Below are 14849 nucleotides of genomic sequence, written 5' to 3' on the forward strand. Positions count from 1 at the left end.
GGGATAAAAAAACTACATATTGGTTAGGAGGCTGAGGTGGGCGGACTGCCTGAGCTCAGTTGTTGGAGACCAGCTTGGGCAACATGGTGAAACCGCGTCTCTACTAAAAGTACAAAAAGTTAGCCAGGCGTGGTGGTGTGCCTGTAGTTCCAGCTACTCTGGGGGCTAAGGCACGAGAATCGCTTGGACCCGGGAGATGGAGGTTGAAGTGAGCCAAGATTGTGCCACTTCACTCCAGTGGCGAGACTCTGTCTCAAAACAAAACAAAACAAAAAAAGACTACATATTGGGTACAGTGTACACTGCTCAGGTGATGGGTGCACCAAAATCTCAGAAATCACCACTAAAGGACTTATTCATGTAACCAAACACCACCTGTTCCCCCCAAACCTACTGAAACTTAAAAAAAAAAATGCCGCCAGTACCCATTATTTGAAAAATACAAATTTAGGGGGATGGCCAGAGGAAAAAGCTATTAACCCAGGAGTTCTGAAACTCAGGGTCTACTTCCAGCTTTGGAAAGTAACTCTACAACTCTACATCCGTTAAAGGAGATTTGACTAAAATTCCTTCAACCTTTAACAGTGAATAACCTTTTTTGGGGGTTCTTTTTTCAAGTGCTGAAGCAGTAGAAACATTAGGTCATTACAACTACACCACATCTAGGAAGTGCACTCAATGTTACAGTTCATTTTAACCTTCCATTTTAAAAAACCTTAAGTCTATAACTTGAAGAATATCTAAAAATTTAATTTTACATTGCCTCTCTTGGAGAAAAGGTGCTCTCCATCATATCAAGTGATAGAAATCCTAATAATAAACAATTTAAAAATAATCTGAACACACTGCATTGTACTGAGGAAATATTTTTACTTCTCCCAGTTCTTATTTGTTTCTGGCTGGGAATGGATAGTTGTTAAAATCTTCTCAATTTTCACCACAATCTAAAATTCATCTTGCTTTGCCTTTATACATAAAGATAAGCGGAATTTGAGAAAATTCTAGTTGACCATTTTGACGTGCGTCAAAGTTGGAACAAAAATCCTATTGTCTTTGGCAACTCTCTTGGGTACAGTTTTGGTTTTGATTCGGAAAAAAAGCTGAGGGTCAAAAATATGGTAACTAATTAGCAATTTGCTTATCTACTAATGAAAACTAAAAACTACTTTTTTTACGTGAACTGCGAAGCACATAACATATAGAAATATAGTTTTAGAAGTTGTCCTAAGGAATTCTAAATCTGACGAGAGATAGCTACAAGAGGGAAATTTCACAACCAACACAGCGGCACTTCGCGAGTCTCTAATAACGTTAGTGATGCGTGGATTCCTTGGTCGTCCCCTTAGAAACCTCAGCTTGACCGGACTTTCGCAAGCACCGGGATGGGTGCCGGGAGGGGTAGGTGTTCTGGGGATATCGCGTGCGCCTGCGCGGGTTTTTGTCGCTCTCGTAGAGAGGCCCGGATGGAGGACGCAGAGGCACGCTGTTGCCATGGCAGTGTGGTCCTGGCTGCAGCGGAGGCGGGTGACGGGGTCTCCTTTGCCTCAATGTGAAGAGCTTAGAAAGAGGAGGAGAGGAGAACTCCCCTGGCCATCTCTGTGACCCCAGCCGCCGCGTTTTACACAGGCAGGAGGGATATAGAGGGAGAGAAGGGAAGGACGATGCGGAGATATTAATGGTGGGATAGAGGGTAAAGGTATAAACGTCTGGTAGAGCTGGGAGGGAAGGTAGGTCGTGAGGGAAGCTTTCTGGTGGCGTCTTATCCTCTGGAGTCCGAGGTCCACCAAGTCTGGCATTGGTGGGGAAGTCTGGTAACATCTTGCTTCTCTACGTATGAAGGAAACTCTCACAGGGTAGCTTAGACTAAGTTTTTGTCATATTCTTTCCCCTCTCAAAGTTCTTGAACGTGGAAAGTAATTATTTTGTCCCTGGGAGAAAAAGTCACTACCGAAATTGTAGCTTCCATTAAGAGGCGATGATACTCATTTCGTTGGTGGTACCTTGGGATCCTGAATACAGATTAAAATTATCATAAAATATTTGTCATTATACTTTGTGACAGGTTATGATTTTTAAAAAACTTACAGGATCACAGTCTTGGCAGGATACACAGGAATAATGGGCCAGATGGTTTCATGATGTTATGGATTAGTTTTTGCTTAAGTACTTATTTTATATTAAAAGGCATTCTCTTTGACATGCTTTCAGTTCTTAGATTTTTAAGCAAGCATATGTTTAAAACGCTGTAAGACGGGACTCCATTATTTAGATTAAACTATTTTTGAATATCCTGAATTCTGGAAGAAAGTTATCAAAATTATGTATACATATGGACTTGGTTTAAGACTCCTACTGAAAGATCAGCAGTTCACCTATCCACATGGGATTTACCAGACAGGGAGGAAGGAACTGATTTCCGTCTCTTTCTACGGTTCCCTATTAAGAGGGTAGAGTTGGTTTAAGCCACTTACCTAGATTTTTACTGATGATAAATGTTGAAATTTAAATGTGTGAAACTCACAAGCATAAAGTAGGAAGTGTTAAGTGATTTTGTTTGTGTAAGATGTATTTTTGTTCTAGCTTGTTGACTGTGTACCATATGGCTAGTACCCTGGAGATGAAGATTAGAAGAATTGAAGGGGTTGAATATCCTGTGACGCATTTGAAAAAGGCTTAAGGGATTTGATAACCAGAGTTTGTAATTTATGTTCTTTGTTTACTTGAGAACCAGTCATGAGGGTTTTTTTTTTCTTCTAAAGTTACAGGAAAAGAATCGCACTTCAGATTTGATGCGACTTAATTTACTTCTCAGAGTTACCTTAACTATGACCTTTTTTTTCCTTTGAATTATGGCATAATAGTATGACTTAAAGATCCCTAACCTGTTAAGTTTTTAATTACTGTGTTTTTAATTTATTATACAGATCTTATGTTTTCATTTTAAAATTTAGTTTTCTTGTGGGTGGGATTCTCTGTAAACAATAAAACATATCTACTACAGTCTTCAGGCAACCATTTATTTATGAGTTCAGAACTATGTTTATCATAAAATAAGGGAAAGCACTGAAGAGTTCCAAAGATATATATTTATGTAACTCAAACATCTTAAAATAATAAATTTCAAGATCCCTGCTCTGAAAGGAAAACTAATTATTCCAAGGCATTGTGACTGTGAAAAGTGCTATTTTTACTGTAAGTATTTTGGATTACAGTGAGTTTTAGTTTATTCTGTGTCATTCATAGTGCCCTTGCTTTTAATTGGTGGGTAGTTAGACTTAACAGCTTAAGCAATTTAGCTTGTCTTGCAGTTAGGAAGTGAAACTCACTCTGAAGTGTTGATTTGGTTTCTCCAGATCACTTCAAAATTTGTGTTCAACCTGATTTAGAAATTATTGAAGGGCTTACTTTTGAGTCCTTTAGCAAATCTGCTTTGTATTTTTAGTTTAAAATAAATAAATATCTGGAAGGAATTATAGTTCAATGAATAGTTTAGAAAAAAATAATAATTATACAGTTGAACAGTAACAGTTATTTTTCAATAATAATTAAGTTGAATAATTAACCATTATTATTCAGTAATAACTTAGTCTGGCCAAAGGTTTGGGGAGAACAAAGCGAAGCTAATGACTAAAACAGCTTGTGGATTATTTATTAATTCAGCATACCTAAAGTGTACTGAAAATTAACTTTATCTTGAGAGGGAAAAGGAACCAACATCAATAATTATTTGGGGAATTGGGGGAAGGTGGGAGAGTTTTTAGGAATGTTTACCTATGGAAATGTCTTGCCATTGCAATCTCTCTTTTATGGTGTATTCAAGTGCATGTTCATTTTGAACATTCCATTTTGTGTTTCTCTGTGTTACTTAGCTTACCTATAGCATTAATCTCCATATGCCATTCCTCCTCTAGAGGGGGCATAACATATACCTTATCTTTTGAAATCTCATAGCATATTTCCTTCACAAACAGAAAATGAATGAAATTAAAGATACGGATTCAAAAAAAAGTGAAGACTACGAAGATGACTTTGAAAAGGACTTGGAGTGGTTAATTAATGAAAATGAAAAAAGTGATGCCAGCATAATAGAGGTATATGTTGCCAACAGCATTCATAATAATTATATTACAAAGTGCTTTGCAGTTCTTTAAGGTTTTCACATTATTATCTCATCTAAACATCACAAAATTTCTTTGATCTACATTCGGTAAATTACTATTATCCTCATCTTAAAGATAAGAAAAATGAGGCATAGGTTGCTTAAATGTTGTATCCTAGGGCATAGGCAGATGATTTATTGTTTCATTTTCTAATTCAGCAAGTATTAGTGAGAGAACAGTTATTACACTAGCATTTAATAAAACTAAAATGACCATTATAATATTATAATTTAAATAATATAAATAAATAATAAAATCATGATTTATTGCATTGAAAGTAAAAAATACAGTTAATTCCTACTTTTTGTGAACTTGGGTAAAAGCATGGGGTTATGCTATTAAAATAAATGAAAAATAAAGCAAATCCTCTAAACACATGACCTTTTAGCTAATATTTAAAACTTTAAGACTGAATTAGGTCTTCTTGGCAGTGAATATAGAGAAAAAAGTAAAGGGTCAAAGTCTGAGTCGCAGGAATACTTCTAGGAAAAGTGGATCCATTAAGCATGGTCATATACTATTTATCAGAGATGTAAAAAGGAACTCCAGGAAAATTAACAAGTTCCTGCATCAAGATAGGTTATTTCTTTCTCTTTACATATGTATAATGTGTATATGTATTTCTATGAAACATATATATGTATATATGCATATGTATGTGTTTATATATATGTGTAAATGTAAGTTAGTATCAATAAGTAGGAAAAGGAATAGCACTGGGATATAAATAGGTGACTTCAGAGGGATAATGATCAGAGTTATTATAGCAGAAGCCAGTTTTAAAGGTGTTAAGGAAAAGACTGAGGAAATGCAGATTACAGATTTATATTACAGATTTCTTATATTTCTTATATTACAGATTTCTTAGTTCCATTTTGCTTTGAATATAATAGAAAAGACAAATGGGATACACAATATTTGAAGATGGAAACGGAGTCAAAAGTAAAGATTTTTCTAAGATGGCTTTTAAATGGGAGTTTTATGCATCCTAACAGAAAAATAAGCAGAATGAGTAGAGGCAGATACCCAGAATGGTAAGGTTGAACCAGTTTCTCAAGACTGGAAGGGTGTGAGATCCAAAGCACAGTGTGATAGAATTAGAGAGGTAATAGGAATGATTTATTGTTTCATTTTCTAATTCAGCAAGTATTAATGATCACCTATCATATATCAGAGGCTGTTCTAAGTGCTAGGGATATATATAGCTGGGATAAAATAAAAGTGCTGTTATGAATCTTACACATTCCAGTGGATGATTGTAATAACCTCTTCTTTTGAAGCTTTTGAGAAAATGGTATGACTGAGCTAGAGACATGTAAGAGGGTCGGGGAAGATTTATTTGTAAAAAGTGGGTTTTCAAAGAAAAGAAATAAAAGCCAAAGGAGAGTTTAGAAACAGAGACTATAAGAATGAACCAGAGATCTGCCATCCTCATGATACTGGAAAAATAAAAAAATGAACTAGAGAAGGCTAAAATGAACAATTGTGATACAGAGATCTTAGTTAAATCACAGTTAATTGGCAGTCATTTTAATGAGCTAGGTTTATTTGCTTGTTGGACATCTGACTATCAGACAAGATGACCTTCACTGCCGCACAGGATGACCTATGAGCAAGGGAAGGAGGAAAGTGATTTTAAGGGGTTGAAGAGAGCAGCATGTAGTAACTCCCATAGGACTGCTTTAGGAGGGAGAGAACTTTGACAAAGAGAAAAAAATGTATATATAATATTTATATTATATACCTTTATATATTATATCTATTATATATTTATGTATATTTATATTATATACATTTATATACTATATATTTATATATACATAAGCTTTTAGTTAGATATAGCAGAAGTGGAGTGGAGTTTTTTGCTGCACTGATACTGGTTTATGGTTCATGTGGAATTAATTATTTTTAATGTAATGCCAAGTTATCTGATGGTGGTTAGCATGGATTACTGGAATTTCTGAGTATAGTTGAAGAAGGAAAATCTGATCTAAAGGTAAAAATTGACCTGGGATGTAGATAGGTCCTGCAGATTATAGTGACAATAATAGTCTGAAAAGATTAAAAGAACCTCAAGTGATTAGGACTTGACCAAATAATTTGTCCTTGAAATGGTCTGGGGAGAAAGATGTTTGATTGAAGAATGCAAATATTACAGGGAGGAAACATTTTTGAAAATTGTTTTTCTGAAAATATAAAGAGAGGAAAATTTTATAGGGAAAGGAATGCTAATATTGTTATTTGTAGTTAGATACATTAGCATAAAAACGTTTAAAAATCAACATCAAATTCAAATTTAAAGTTGAATTTTTCCTGCATTGCTGTCACATGTATTTCCCATGAATACTCATAAGTATGAATTAGAATGTTATGAGCAAATTATGAGCAATAAACACTTAAATTTTCCCATTCATAAAATAAATTACATTAACAGGAAAATCCCATTTTGTATGTCTACTGATAAATGAAGAATCTCAATTTTGACTGAAAAATATCTTGTTTTTAGATGGCTTGTGAGAAGGAAGAGAATATTAACCAAGACTTAAAAGAGAATGAAACAGTAATAGAGCACAGCAAACAGCATTCTGATCCTGACGAATCTCTGCAGGATGAGGTCTCACCAAGAAGAAATGACATAATTTCTGTACCAGGTATTCAACCTTTGGATCCCATATCAGATTCAGATAGCGAAAACTCTTTCCAGGAATCCAAACTAGAAAGCCAGAAAGATTTGGAGGAGGAAGAGGATGAGGAAGTAAGGAAATATATTATGGAGAAAATTGTACAAGCTAACAAGCTTCTACAGAATCAAGAACCCGTGAATGATAAAAGGGAGCGAAAACTTAAGTTCAAGGACAAATTAGTTGATTTGGAAGTTCCTCCACTAGAAGACACTAATACTCCGAAAAATTATTTTGAAAACGAAAGGAATATGTTTGGGAAACTGTCACAGTTATGTATTTCCAATGATTTTGGACAAGAAAATGTGCTCCTGTCACTTACTAATGCAAGTTGTGAAGAAAACAAGGATAGGACAATACTGGTAGAAAGAGATAGAAAATTTGAACTTCTGAATTTACAAGACATTGTGAGTCAGGGGTTTTTGCCTCCCATTAATAATGCAAATAGTACAGAAAATGACCCTCAGCACTTGTTACTCAGATCTTCCAACTCCTCTGTCAGTGGCACCAAGAAAGAAGATTCTGCAGCAAAGATTCATGCTGTCACTCACTCATCAACAGGAGAGCCACTGGTTTATATCCCTCAGCCACCACTCAACCGCAAGACTTGTCCAAGCTCTGCTGCCAACTCAGATCGAAGTAAAGGAAATGGGAAATATAATCACAGGACACAGTCTGCACATATCTCACCAGTGACTTCAACATACTGTCTTTCCCCTCGACAGAAAGAACTACAAAAACAACTAGAACAAAAGAGAGAAAAGCTGAAAAGAGAGGTGAGAACCTAAGTGGGCATTATATTAAAAGTAGAGCATGTTTTACTGTTTTATAAATGCAGTGGGAATTAAAACAGTTGTTCAAACCATTGGACACTTCTTTTGATTTCTTTATTTATCTATTGTTAGATTGATTAAGTATTAAGAATGTGTATTTATGGAGTGAACACGGTGATTACTTTGGTGCTTGTAAGGATCACAAAGAATAGTAGACTGATCTGTGTTAGTGGAGAACTCAGTGATGACTTCATCTGATCCTTTCATTTTAAAGGTGAGACTCATGAGATGTTAAGTGACTGCTGAAAGTAATCTTGATATGATAGGTAAAAATAAAATGTCAGATGGAAAAATGAAGGCACAAAGTGTAGAGGTTTAGGAGGCAACAGGAAGACTTGAACTGTAATTCTTTTACTTGCATGTGTTTCATATTATGTTCTATGCCTACAGTTCTTTTACTTCCAGGATTTTAGTTTCAGATTAAGAATATAGCCTAACATTCTTAATGAAAGGTCTCCAAAATGCCTTATAGAAATTAATTTTTTTTGTTTTTCATATTTGTTCTTATGTGAAACTCTATGTATCTTATAATTGAGAATTCCAGGACTTAAACTGGTGAGTTTTCTCGGAATTACTTATATCAGTGCTCCATTCTTTGTTTTACTGGAAACCTAATGGTATTAAGCTGAGCCATACAAAATGTCTAATTCTAAATACAAAGTTCAGCAGATAATATACTAGAAGTGACCTTGCAGATCATTTTGCAGATACGAAAATCTTGGAAAGTTTAAGTAACTTTACCAAGGTATATCTGTATTTGTTAGTAGCAAACTGGAATACAAATTTCCAGTTCTCTGTTACCCTTGAGAAATGGTGTGTTACCTACTTTATATGGGAAATTATCAGGGAAATCTCTGGCATTTAAATCAGGAATTGGCATAAGCAAAAAAAAAAAAAAAAAGTGAAAAATGACTTCGTAAGAACGTGTAACCTCTAGCACACTCAGATAAGAACCTAAAAGGGTGCATGCTTATAGAGCTTCGCTCACTTGGTCACTAATAGCTTTAATAGTCAAACTAAGTTTACTTGATTCAGGTATAAAACAACACTTAAAAGTATAAGAATTTGGTGACAATACAAAATAATTTTTTGAGAATGACATCAATATGTTTGCTGTACACAAATGTGTAGGTATGTGTGTATATTTTTACAAAAGTTATACCGGTGATTTTGTATAGTTGTCACTGCCTTTTTATTAATGAACTGATGTTAGTCTTTAACTAGTGAAGGATGGATAATTCTGTTTTCATTTTGATTCTCTTTTCTGAATGTCATACTCTTTGTTCTGAAATACATTTTGTTGTGTCGATATCCTATAACTAAGTTGGCTCAAGACATGGTCTTCAAGTACTAAGACTTTTAACATGTTTTAGTTGGTTTCAGGGGAAGGCTTTGCTTTTTTATGCCCACATTTTCTGGGTTGGGTTGCTATACTCTGTCTTTCTAACCTAAGTGCATCATTTCAGTGTTCTCTTTGGCAACTCCGTTAACGATCAGTGCTTTGGCTGTTAGCTTCTGTGTAATATACCTGAATGTTCCCCTTGGAAAGATAATCATCTTTTGTCATACTGTATTCATGCAAAGCATCCAAATTCCTTTGTGTGAAATGGAAATGTGTAAATAATGTAAAATTTAATCTTTAATAAATTCATTTATATTTTCTATAATATAGGCTACTTTAGGGCTCAGAAAATAGTATATAGATATTCTCAAATATATTTTACACTGTTTGGTAGAATTTTTCCTTTCCTCTCTTCTTTCTGTTCAATCAAAAGGAATTAGAAAGTCTTGCTATATTGTCAAAATGTAAGGAAAACACTTAGAATTCCATTATTTGAAGACAATTTAACTATAAACTTGTTAAATTAGCCCAGCTAATGTTTGTATTTTGGGTAGAAATGGGGTTTCACCATGTGGGCCAGGCCGGTCTCAAACTCCTGACCTCAAGTGATCTGCCTGCCTCGGCCCTCCAAAGTGCTGGGATTACAGGCAGGAGCCACTGCTCTGGCCTAGAAGGACCAATTTTCTGATGGAAAATTTTAGGATCAGGGAATCCTAATTTCAGATCTCAAAATATATCTCTCTACTCTGATAATTCATACAATTTTATTAATCTTTTAGTAATGTCTTTTCATATTCTTTTACTAGGAAGAGCAACGAAAAATAGAAGAAGAGAAAGAAAAAAAGAGAGAGAATGACATAGTATTTAAAGCATGGTTGCAAAAGAAAAGAGAGCAGGTCTTAGAAATGAGGAGAATTCAGCGAGCAAAGGAAATTGAAGACATGAACAGTAGAGTAAGTAAAACTTCTCTGAAAAATAAGTTTATATAGATATGAAAGCTGAACTTATTTACAGAAGGGAGTCTGTATATCAGACTAACAGTCTATGGAAGAAGTAGAAAAGTTGTTCAAGAACTACCCTTGCAAAAGATGCAACATGCAGATAACTACAATTAGGTTCTAAGAGGCCTTGTGAAAATGAAATGATTCTTATTTCGTTCAGACTTTGATGGAACAGAAAACAGAAAACTATCAATTCATTTTTTCAAGGTGTAACTTTGGTATTCAAACAGGACAAAGATACACCCCCCCCCCCACAAAACCCTACAGACTGATCTCACTTAAGACTAGACATATAGAAATCTTACGTAAATCTTTAGCAAATTAAAGACACCAAATTATTTAAAAGAATTAAAAAAACAGAAAATCCAAGAGAAAATTTAAAAATCATCCATATCCTTACTAAAAAAAGATATATATGTAAAGTAAAAGTTGAAAATTCAACCCTAAGCTCTTCCAGGCTCATCTCCAGTGATAACTACTTTTAACAGCATGGTGCAAATCATTTTAGATCTTACTTATATTTATATATTTACATGACAAAAGTTTTATTCAGTTTTTTTCACTTCATCATGGAACTCTTTCTAGGCCATTATGTTTAAATCTCTGTTTTTCAAATAGCTGCATGGTATTACAGTGTTAATTTATTAAGCCATTCTTCATTTGTAGATATTTAGGTTGGTTCTGATGTTGCACTAGTTAACAGTGCTGTAGTGAAGAGGTACATTCTATGGGAACATCAGTAATCTGTAGGAGAAGTTCTTCAGAGGGGAATTTATAATTTTTGAAGGTTTAGAGTGAAATGTTTGGTTAAAGATGCAAAAATAACCTCCCAAAAGATAATATGAATGTATAGTTCCTCCAACAGTGTGTGAGAGTGAATGCTACACCTGTTTCTCCAACAGTATGTGAGAGTGAATGACTAACACAGTATGTGGGTTATCATCTTATTTTTTCTTCAAATTAATAATATACATGCTTGTGTATGAGTATGTGTGAGAAATAATAAGAGATAGATATAGGTCTCTACCCCTAGTTTTTGGCACACAGCTCCTAAAACCTTTTTAATTTCTTGAGTGATAGGGGTTCTACATGTATTTCTGGTTCTAATAACTGAGCTTTTATTCTGGCTTCTGACAAAGAGCTGCTAATTCCTTGGAACCTCTTAGGTGATAGGACTCTCTTTGTTCTAATAAAATGACTCTTGGTGGGCTCCTGGATAGGGACTGGCTGCCAGAAAGACTAAGCCATGATTAGAAACTTGGAACTTTCGGTTCTAACTCCTTTCTTGTAGGAAGGGGGAAGGGGCTAGAGATTGAGTTAATAATCTCAATGACTGTGTGATGAAGCCTTTATAAAAATCCCAAAGCTGCAGGGTTCAGAGAGCTTCTAGGGCATGGGAAATGTGGTGTTGGGAGGGTGGCCTGCCCGCAAGAGGGCATGGAAGCTTCACACCCCTTCCCAAATACTTTGCCTTGTGTAGCTCTTCATCTGTGTCTTTTATTATATTCTTTATTAATCAACTTGTGTGAGTTGCTCTAGCAAATTAAACCTGAGGAGAGGGTCATGTTCCCACCACTCCCCACCCTGGCAACATATAGCTGGTCAGACAGAAGAACTGGTCACAATCTAGGCTTTTGATTGATATCTGAAGTGGAGGCAATCTTGAGGGATTGAGCCCTTAACACATGGGATTTGATGCTAACTCCAGGGATACATTATCAGGATTGGATTAAACTGTAGGATACCCAGCTGGTGTTAAACTTGTCAGTGTGGGAAGTGGGAACCCTCCCACATTTTGATAACCAGAGGTGAAGTATTCTGTGTTGAGTGTGAATAAGAAGGAAAAACAATTGGTTTTTCTATTTATATAGCATATGTATTCTTCTGTGAATTTCCTGTTTATAATCTTTTTCCTTTTTTAGTTTGGTTTTTATTATCGAAGTGGTATATGAGAGATTTTGATCCTTTGTCTATTGATATGTTATATATTTTCCTAGTCTGAAAATATATTTTTTGTTACAGTGTTTATTATGTCATTTGTGGAAGTTTTTAGCTTTTTAAAATCTTGGGATGGGCAGTACTTTCACAAGCAAGGCAGAAAAGACATAAACTAAAAGAGAAAATATGGAGAAATTTGACTGATACTATATAGTAAAATAATATACTGAGTAAGATTTATTTTAGGAAGGAAATTAAGGATCCATAATAACAGATCTAGTAATATCATTCGTCACATCAGTAAGTAGACAAAAGAATATTATCTTGAAAGATACAGCAAAGGTATACTTTCTTTTTAAAAATTCCTAATAAAATGCAGATTATAAACACTATAATGGGGAAATACTCTAGGCATACCTGTTATAGTCAGAAACATGTAAGGTTCTATATTAAATAACTGTATTCTGATGTTTCAATCCAATTCATTAAGAAAAGGAAAGGACATAAAAATAATAGGAGTGATGCGGCCAAGATGGCTGACTAGATACAGCAGGGCTCAGAGGCTCCCATCCCAAAAAAACATAATAAGCGTGTGAATCCTTCACTGGCAACCAAGGTATCCAGGTTCTCTCATCAAACTTGACTAGAAGGCTGGCGTGACCCATGGACAGAAGGAAGAATAGTGTAGTGCGTGGCCCACCTCAGAGCTACACGGGAAAGGAGAACCCCCTCCCCACAGCAAGGGACGCAGTGAATGAGCACTGCTACCCAGAAGGGGAAACTGCTTTTTCCACAGAACTGTGCAACCCATGGATCATAAGATCCCACTAGAAAATCCAGGCCACTGGGGCCTAGTGTCCCAACCCTAGAACACGCAGATTCTTACAGCTTCTCAGCTGGAATCTGCTTAAGCCTACTGCACTCCTCGTGGGAGGGGTGACCAGTTTAAATTGTTGAGTTTCAGGTAGGCATGAAATATCCTACCTGAAGATACTGAAGATTAGTTGGAGAAATTTATCTAGTTTTCAGGAGAAATGTTGAGACTGGAGATAGGAAATTAGCGATTTCAGAGTAGTTTGTGGATGGAGTAGTTTGTGCAATAAGGATATGGCCATAGAAATAGGTGGCAAGTGTTTTGGAGAAAGACATAGATGAGAGAATCAAAGGTCTGTGGGGGTGGATATTCAATGGCTCTTCTATGTAGTTATAAATATACCTTGGGACTGAGATGGAGAGGAATATTGAGTCAGGAGTGATCAGAGTTGGTTAGATAACTATCTTTAATAGAGCCAAATGATACAAATATCAAAGGAGAATGGGTTTTCTCAGGAAAATGGAGAAATACAATTCTGAAGACATATGGGGAAATGAAGAGAATATTAATTTATTTGTCTAACCACTGAAGTACTTGAAGTATGGCAGAAAATGCAGCTTCTGTTTCAGAGAAGATGTGGCTTGGGGGAGAATCAGAATTTGCATAAGAGGAAATTTAGGGCCAGATCCCTTTCAGTGACTTGGGAGAATGGATGTTATTTGGGAGTTTTTATATCATTGACTAGGAATTACAGAGAACTAACAGGGGTTATGAAGGACAGGAGGAATTTGGGATTGGGTAAAGAAGCAGCACAGCATATTGCTGTAGTGATTAAAGGTATAGAAGACAAGAGGAGTTTATGTTTCAGTCAGTGACCATGGAAAACACAGCTATGGCCGTATTGCTGATAGCTTCTTGGACGATGATGGGCCCTCAGGCCTCATGGCATTCCATGTATTGATTTTTTTAAAGGGAGTATTTGCAAAAATAAGTGTACAGTATGTTCTGTTGTGCAATATTTGTACATAATTGTGCTATATTTGTACATAAATAGTAATCTTGGATTGTATTCTCAGAAAACATGAGTCACATTGAACATAATTTATTTCAAAATATTTATGTAGAAGACATGGTTATATATTTCCCTTTGAATATTTATTTTGTATATGTAGTATTTTTTGCTGCATTTCAAGTCTGTCTCAAAAATAGATTTTAATGAGAAATAGTATCACAAGCTAATAGTATTCCGAAGTACTTTTATGAACTTTGTCTCTACTGAAGCTGAAATATAGCACAATTTGGTAGCTGATTAATTTGGCTTATTAATACATTGCTATAATAAGTGCATTATGTTGATTATTTCTGTGGGACATCCTGTATAATGTGAGTCATAGTTTCCAGAAAATATCTTTAGCATTTATAGATTGTGGAATGACCTTTTTTACATTAGATGAATAAAAGATCTTAGGTGATGTAATTTTTATTGCCATTTTTAGGAAAAATAGCTAAAAATGACTTTCCATCATTGTTTTGAAATTTGCTTCTCTTGATCAGTGCTATATATGTAGATACACACATGAAAATGTATGTATGTATATAGTCTATCTATGTTAACTGTCCATAGATACTTATATACCTTGTGTATTCTGCATTGGATGTAATGTTGTATTAATGTCAATATAGTCTAGTTGGTTGATAGTGTTGTTAAGATCTTCTGCATGCTTATTGTTTTCCCCCATTTTTCTTATGAATTACTGAAAAAATAGTGTTAATAATTTCATCTATCATTTTGTCCCTTGCCTATTTCTCCTTTGGTTCTGTTGAGTTTTGCTTCATGTATTTTCAATGTTGTGGGTATACATTTAGGACTTCATGTCTTCCTGATAATGACCTTTTCCCTTTATGAAATGTCCCTCATATCCTGAAGTCTGTTTTGTCTGAGGTTAATGTAGCCACACCAGTGTTCTTATGCTTACCATTTGCATGGTATAACTTTATTCATATTTTACGTTCAATGTAACCATGGCTTTATATTTAAAGTGGTTTGTGCAGACGTCATATATTTGAATCTTCCAGTCCA

The 14849-nt window shown here is 35.1% G+C and overlaps 1 protein-coding gene across 5 annotated transcripts in view; it reads left to right on the plus strand.

The window, feature by feature from the left end:
- Positions 1–1443: 1443 nt before the first annotated feature.
- The window catches only part of CCDC181 (coiled-coil domain containing 181), a 34226-nt gene continuing 20820 nt past the window's right edge, over positions 1444–14849 (plus strand). For 2 of the 5 annotated variants that reach the window (XM_007989587.3, XM_073011810.1), the window contains exons 1-4: positions 1444–1626; positions 3972–4091; positions 6667–7617; positions 9823–9969. In XM_007989587.3, coding sequence (XP_007987778.2) covers positions 3975–4091; positions 6667–7617; positions 9823–9969 — 1215 coding nt within the window. In that variant the 5' untranslated portion in view covers positions 1444–1626; positions 3972–3974. Of the gene's footprint in view, positions 1627–2742; positions 3193–3971; positions 4092–6666; positions 7618–9822; positions 9970–14849 lie in introns of those variants that run through there. The other 3 variants (XM_007989585.3, XM_037985985.2, XM_037985986.2) reach the window with 2 other exon arrangements.

This window comes from Chlorocebus sabaeus, chromosome 25 (assembly GCF_047675955.1).
Source record: "Chlorocebus sabaeus isolate Y175 chromosome 25, mChlSab1.0.hap1, whole genome shotgun sequence".
In the NCBI taxonomy this organism is placed as follows: Eukaryota; Metazoa; Chordata; class Mammalia; order Primates; family Cercopithecidae; genus Chlorocebus; species Chlorocebus sabaeus.